Source organism: Labrus mixtus, chromosome 17, assembly GCF_963584025.1.
Source record: "Labrus mixtus chromosome 17, fLabMix1.1, whole genome shotgun sequence".
Lineage (NCBI taxonomy): Eukaryota > Metazoa > Chordata > Actinopteri > Labriformes > Labridae > Labrus > Labrus mixtus.
Genome location: NC_083628.1, coordinates 21072402 through 21080349, shown reverse-complemented (window position 1 = coordinate 21080349; position 7948 = coordinate 21072402). Strand labels below are relative to the sequence as shown.

Genomic DNA, 7948 nt, shown 5'->3' with positions numbered 1-7948 from the left:
CCAATACGGTGCAGGCGTGTTGTGTACATCCCTGGTTTATACCATTCAAATTGTGGTGACATTTGTAGCACACTTATGTATCTGTTACAGCCACCATGAAAGGCTGTAGATTCATTGATTATTCTGTCTATAAAGTGTCAGAAAATAGAGGATGTAACGAGGCCAACGGGTCTACAGCTATGTCAGTTTAGTTACATGCTACAGTTTAGTTCTTTTTGATGCTCAAAATGGCAACGCTAACATGCTTAAGTCACTCTTTTAGTTACACGTACTTAAGTCCTGACACTTGCTACGTAGCCTTTAACACAAAATACATCTGAGGCTGATGAATAGCAATAGTCTCAAATCATTTTCACGTCAATGTGTGATTGTTGCAAATTGTTTGTTTTTATATCTCGGCATCACTGTAAATGAGGGAAACCTCAAAGATTTTCGAGGCTTAAATAAAGGTTGATGTAGATTAGTATTGCAGGATTTACTTATGAAGCAAAGCATCAGAAAAACTGGACTTGGCACATTTAACTTTCAAACTTTTGAATTCTACATAGGTAATAGGGCTGGGAATCTTTGGGTGTCTCAAGATTCGATTTTGATTTGTGGGGTTACAATTTTATTCAGAATCGATTTTTGATTCAAAACTATTCTGGATTCATGGATTCAAAGTCTATTTTTGTAAGTAGTACATAATTCAGGATCTACTCCAGTCATCTGTGAGACGGGCTGAATTTCTTGCTGCTCCATTTGGCATTCTACTGAGTTAAAGAGCTAGCATTAGCACTTAGCAGGGAGTGACTGATTAGCCAATAAAAAAAAAGAAATGTATAAATAAATAAATAAATTGTTTTTTTAGAAGTTATGAATCGATTTTAAATCTTAGAAGAGAAGAATCTCGATTTTAACATAAATCAATCTTTTTTCCCCGCCTCTAATAGGAAACCATTGTTCCTTTGTCAGATCAACATGTAGTCCTAGGTCAGGTCAAACTTGTTCTGAATGGTTTGTTATAATGATCTATATATTAAAAAGAACACATTGAAGCTGCTTGATGATATGTTCCATTAATGATTAATCCTAATGTGATTGAGGGACTTTCACACAAAAAAGAGAGAGGCTGAGAGGAGAGGAAAGGTTTCAGAGTGATGAGGTAACACAGTGGTGTGACAGACACAGGTCTGATCAAAGTGCTATTTCACTCTGACTCTCCTGTTACATTCCACTGACTGCTCAACACTAAAGAGTCTATACATGGCTCATTTCTCCATCGCCTCATTCAGACTACCGTTTCCATTTGGCATTTCTCTTTCACCTCCTGTCCAAATCTTTGATTTCTGTTCAGGCTCCAACACAGAATTACCTACGAGAGCCAACTTTCTGCAGGGCAAGATCTGATAGACAGTTTTATTTGACAATTATTTGACAATAGTTTGAAAAATAATTAGTATATGCACATTTGAAAGGGTAAATATCTTAAATAGGACCTCTCCATCTCCAGAAAGGGCCCCATACAACATCCTGCATAGTCACTGAACACTGGTTAAATCCAGATGTACAACTCACGCTGCTGAGAGGAAAGTTGCCACATCATGGAAAAACACTCTTCGATTAAGAAACACCAAATGAGCACGCAGAATACATTGCTCCAGCAGAAGCCTCAGGGTTTCAAAATTACTCATCCTGTTGAATGATATAGGCCTGGGCAATAAAATCGCGATATCATTTTTGTCAATATAAATATTGAAAATGTTCGATAGATTTAAACCTGTAATTACACCATCCCATCACTGGGAAAAGGGTGCGAATGTGCCTTGAACACTAGTTGCCACCCGATATTAAAGAGAAGAAAAAGACGACGAACAGTCAATCATGTCGCAAGGATATGGGTAGGCGGGCTTACAGATGTTCAGAGCGGAATTGAAACATTGAAATAGATTCTAAATCGAGGCGTGACCCCCAGAATTGTAATCAAATCCAATCGTGAGACACCCAGAGATTCCCAGCATTAGTAACGTGTATTTACTGTCGTGGGAAGTCTCAACTATCAGAATGAATATACATTTTCAATTGGATGGTAGTGCTGAAAATGTTTATTACTCCCAAGTGAAATGAAATAAACATGGAAAGCTGAATGTCGAGGGGTTGAAGACAATTTTAATTTTGTGCACCCAATTTCAGATGGTATTTCTTCAAACTGTCTCCAAAAATTATTCTTAAAGCCAATCCCTCTTTTCTCTTGTGAACATACGTATGCAAATGACACACTTGTGATCATGTGAAACACACCATAAACTATAATGAACTTAAAGCTTCAGTGAAGCGTTTTTAGCTGGTTATGAAACTCACTTAAGGTAATACTGACGTTGCTATATGACCAACAAAAGCAAAACAAGCGATCAGCAACAAGACTGACTATTTCTATTTTTTATTATTTGTCATTTCTGTCACTCCTGCCACACTGTGCCTCAGACCATGTTTGCAGAAACAGATTTTGTTTACATTTTCCTTGGCAAAGATACACAGTAAGATAGATTAGACAGTTTAAAGACAGAATGAGGAGATTGTGAGAAAGCTTTTCTTAAAAATGTACTGGAGAAGAACAACATAGAGGTAAGAGGTACCGCTTTCTCCACAGGGACACAAAAAGAAAGTTCCTCCTTGCAGCTTTAATCAACATCTATCTTCTGTCCGTGTTAAAAATATGTTGTATCCGATGAAGGAATATTATTTTGACGTCATAGAAGAGTCCAATTTTAAACAATAAGAGCATTTAAAAATTTACTTTTACCAACACTTATAGTATGTAACTCACAAAACAAAATAAACTACTGATTAAACATTTGGGTCATGTGTGAGTGTGTGGTAACCTTCCACTTCTACCCCTCCCTTCGACTTCAGCCCCAGGCTTGCCCAATCCTCTCCCCTGGCACAGCCCTGCTCTGCCCACCTTCTTTGTCGGGGCAGCATATATTAGCAGCAGCCAGTCCTGCAGAGGAGTCAGACATCTTCCTGCACTGAATCAGAGAGTGATTGCAGCTACACAGCATCCCATTGACTTCATACAGGATTTAAGAGACGTGCTACGAAAAACTAGTGGTGAGTTTTACATTTATTAAAAATCAATTAAAAAGTTTGTGATTCTGAACAACTTCTCTTCATGTGCATATATCGTATCTCTTTTATCTCCAATCGAAAACATTCATGTTTTTATTTTAAATATGTGATCGTTGTTGAGAGTGTTGCAATTTTCCGCTCTTAAATACTATTCTTACATTTAGGACGTGACAGTGTATTGTTACTTGTGCGCAAGTGACTATGTTTTTGTTTGTGGTTTCCCTCCTTCGCAGACAGGACCCAATCAGAGATGAAGCTTCTTGCAATCGCCGTCGTCATCGTCCTTCTTACAACAGCCTCTGCTAAGCCGGTAAGCTAACCACAAAGCTCTTCCCTCATCACTGTTTGTTCTTTCTCTCAATGACTGTAACTCACTTTATTCATGTTGTGTTTTGTGGCCGTCATTCTCCACACTGAAGGTTTTCAATCCTTCTCTTGTTTAAACTGCAGTTTTTGTAAAGTTAATTGAATTATCAGATGTCCAGTCTTGAATTTTCTCTTTCATATATCAGTGTAGATATTTACACAATTTTGTGTTTATGCTGGATTTTCATCTTTCTGAAATTTTGAGAATTGTTGACTGAAAATCAAAAGTAGCATGTACTGTAGGTGTATACAATAAACAGGGCAATGAAAAGATCCATTCAGTAACGCAAGGGTTAAAGTCAACGTGCAGGGGATAACTATTTAATTCAAAGTGCTTCACACAAGACATCGAAAGCATCAAGACTTACTGTTTCACTGTTAATTTTTATACTGTAAACAGAATCAAAAACAGAGGTGGTCTTTTTCAATACTTTTCAAATCCACATGTTTTAAATAATTGAATCTGTTATTTTAAATGACAAAAGCTATTGAGAAGTACTGAAGCTTTAAAATAACAACAGTTAGGGGCGCCTGTGACCTAGTGGTAAGGTCGAGCCCCTTGTACAGCAGTCTGGGTTCTTTGGCTTCTTTCCTATACATCGTCCCCCGATCTCTCTGCCAGATTTCCTACTCTTATCCACTGCCTTCTGGAATAAAGGCATATAGGCGCCATTGCCCAATAATGAATCTAAAATAAAATAATAATCAAAGCTCATAAGTAATATTCTAACCAAAAGCTGGAGTGAAGGAGAGAGAGAGAGAGAGAGATAGTCTAAATTGCACAAATAAGTTGGCGACAATTTAATTCAAAACATTGAAATAATGTGCAGAGTGCAGACGTTAACTGCATTTCTTGGTTATGAAATCAAGAAATTGCCTAATATTGGGTGGCGAAGACTTGTGTTTTTTTGTGGTGGTATTGAAAAAGGTATCAAAATAGTTCGATTTCTACAAGATCTGTAACAAAAATCCCTCCCCCTATGCTATTTGTTTTCGGAAGTCCAAAATGACACTCTGAGAGTCAGTGGAGCTTTTACCTTCGTTCCTAGATCTGACTGGACCAGATATCTTCTGTATCAGACCGGTTTTGGCGGGGGTTAATACAACCCTGAACCAGAGCATGTCCAAGAGGAGAGAGACTGGAGAACCGAGACAAATCCAGCATTTTAAAATGGACCAATACATCATTTAGTGACACAGAAGTGTCTGATATTACAAAGATATAAAGGGATATTGGTACTTGAAAATCAGAAATAAAATGATGGTACTTGTTTAACAGTTTGATGTATTCTCTCCACAGTTTCGTGGCCGTTGGGGTCATAAGGGTGACATCCGAGATAACGGTAACAAGTATCGGAAACAAGGATGGGTTAAGTGGTGGAATTGGTGGTGTAATCAAACTTCCAGCGAAGAGGGCTCTTCCTCAGACCACTCTGAGGAATCTAGTGAATCCTCTGAAGATTCATCTGAGGAAGTTCTAATCCCTGATCTGACCACACCGGTCATGACCACCACTACCACCATGTCAACTATCACTACCCAAGACAAGAGCACCCTCTCCCCTGGACCGGTGACAGTAACTACACATCAGCCAACTGCGTCGCCCCCGGCAACCACACCAACCACACCTGTCATGGTCACGTCACCCATCAGTGTGACCCAGAATGTGACACAGGGGAGTCCAACAGCAGCTCCCATTACAGACAACAGAGGAGACTCTTAGGTCCAGTTGAAAGAGTTGAATACAATGGGTCTTATAATTTTAGGAAGCAAATGGTTAACTGGTTAATATATAAGTACAAATAGTGATCAAGGCAATTTTGAAAGAAAAAAACATTCTAGGATTATGGTAAGATAATGGTATTTTGAGTTTGGATGTTTTAAATTTCTGCCCTATTGGCTACTGTAAACGCTAGGGGTGTAAAGGTACACGTACTCGGACCGGACCGTTTCAGTACACGCGGAACAGAAGTTCTTTAATCTGTGTTCCCACACGGACCGTAAAGTGGAAGCACACCTCAGTGTGAAGGAAGGCTGCGGCCACAGATATGGGACACAACTTTTAGTTAGTAACTTGTAAAAAAGTTCAAACATATACTGTGCAAATTGTGCAGATTACTAGTTCCTCGAGCCCTGTCGGTTTGGACAGTTGCATATAATCAGGATGGAGTTCTTTTTACGGACTAACTCTTAAGTTTCGTTTTCATTTTCAGCGATGATCCCGCTCCAACAGCGCTGCTGCGTGAAAGGGGAGACGCGTCTGTGTGGGAGCATAACCTGCAGCATGATAGAATGAACACCCTCCCTCCCCAACAGAAAACCTTTTGCTAGTAATTCTGAACGGGCCAAAGCCACAACAAATGCTATTGAAGTTCTTATATCGACAGTCCCAGATGTGATTCGGTTTATTATGTGCTCAAAGGGCATTCAAAAAACTGTTGGCTTAATAAACTAAAAGGTGTCACTGTAATTTAAAATAAACATTTTTACATATAGGCTATATTAATTACTTCATTTCATTCTAAAATATTTTATTTCATTCATATCTTTTATTTATTGGAGACTGTTTTGGTTGAAGGACGCAGCATAGGTTTTTTTTTTATTTTTAGTTTTTTTTACAATGTTTAATTTAAAATGTTATTAAAAAGTAACCTGAGCAGGTATACAAATCTGTACTGTCGATGCTGCACTTAGCCCAATGTGTAAAAGGGAAATTCTAAATGTTCCTAACAAAGAAAAAAAAAAGTGTTGCATCAGGTCTCTTGGCTGTACCGAAAATGAATCGAAGCTTCAAAACTTGGAACCGTACCGAACCGAAATTTTTAGTAAACGTCAATCCATATCCTAGCCTTTTCATGGGGACTCTAAAGCAGATGTTTTTTTCAATTGGCAGTTTTTAAAGGTTAAGAGTTTTAGTGATGCAACTGTTGGGTATGTTGAAGTTTTAAAGTGGAAGATTTTCAGTTTTTAAATGTCCGATATGAAGTGCATTATCAAAAACTATGTTTTCCTATGAATGTTGTTATATTATAATTTTACTTCAAGTATGTATTCAGCTGTATTATTAGAAGTATAATGATGGGTATTTCTCCCCTGATAGTTACATGAAGTGTTCTAGCCATCAAATATTAATGATACAGAGCAAGTTGTGACAGACCAATCAGAATTCTTTATCATGTTTATCTCAAAGGATTCAGGATAGGACAAGCAGGACACTTTGGTGGATTTCTTCCAGTGTGCCAAGTCCAGTGGTTTTACATAGATGTGCTCTTTGAAGTATTTATCCTTTTTAAAAAAAAAATGTATGAATAATTCCTCTATTGTGGCACCTGAAGTGTGTGCGCAGACTTGAAAGGGTGTGTCCTGTTTGTCTTGTCAGCTCTTGTCTTTTGTCAGTACGTGCTGAGTAAGAAATGGCTGAGTTATTACCACAGTGGGTTGTTTTAATTATGGGCAGTGAATTCTTCTTTTCTAAAATTAAATATGGTTAAGAGGGCAGAATCTTCGTGTTGTTTGTTTGTGTTTGGTTTAACAAGTGTTGGGCTTCATGATGTTAAACTGGATTTGAAGTGTAATTGAATGTGTTGATTATTTCACCACTGCCTTTTCTTCAGTAGAAAAATAAAGTATCTTATATGAAATTCACTGGTTTGTTAAATCCTTTTCTACAGTGAAAACTGGTGATGATTAGAATATTAGGGGTTTTGAGCCCTTTTTAGAGCATGAAGGAAGCTGGAAAAAATTATACATTTTAATATAATGTCATAAAGAAGAACATTTACAAACACAAATAGACCCCCTTTAGTAATCCCCCATGATTAAGTGACTCCATATTGGTCCCAAGCCAGATGTTTAAAAAGCTTTAGAGGAATAAAACAAGGATAAAACTTAAGAAAAGTCACCATTGATATGAATAATATTGAGGATTAATACTTGTAACTATGTTCGTGAAGGTAAAAAAAAAGGTGGAAAAACATGTGTTAAATCAAGTAAAACCTAATGAACGAGAGTTTCACTGGTAACGAAACAGTCAATTTTAACACTAATGCTTCTATGTGACCTACAAAGAACATCAGCTATAAACTGTACTTCTTCGTCCTAGTTAATTTTAAAGTGTGAACCACAGTGAAACTTTATGACATTAGAGCAACAGTAGAGTAAACCAACATGTCAGATGACTGGCAGGAAGAATTGATGACAGTTTTTGGATCACTGAAAAGTCACAAAGAAGGAAGAAACTAGTGATTAAGTCATTGAGACAGCGTGAACACAGGCTGAACATGCTAAAGACAAGCAATGCTAAACTGGAAGGTGATAAAGCACGTGCACAGTGTAGAGTCATTGAGGTTAAAGTTGAAATTAATGTGGGATTATTTTGACATAATGTTGACTTTGCTACAGAGCTTGATTCTGTTTTTTTGCTTTTTGTCATTGACAGTTAACATTACTAGGGAATTGTCTTTAGCTGCCTTAA

The 7948-nt window shown here is 37.5% G+C and overlaps 1 protein-coding gene across 1 annotated transcript; it reads left to right on the top strand.

The window, feature by feature from the left end:
- Positions 1–1876: 1876 nt before the first annotated feature.
- On the top strand, positions 1877–7119 carry LOC132992622 (uncharacterized). The gene is made up of 4 exons (XM_061062055.1): positions 1877–1880; positions 2893–3090; positions 3342–3418; positions 4775–7119. The coding sequence occupies exons 1-4, from the start codon at positions 1877–1879 to the stop codon at positions 5195–5197; spliced, it is 702 nt and encodes a 233-aa protein (XP_060918038.1). The 3' UTR covers positions 5198–7119.
- Positions 7120–7948: the final 829 nt, after the last annotated feature.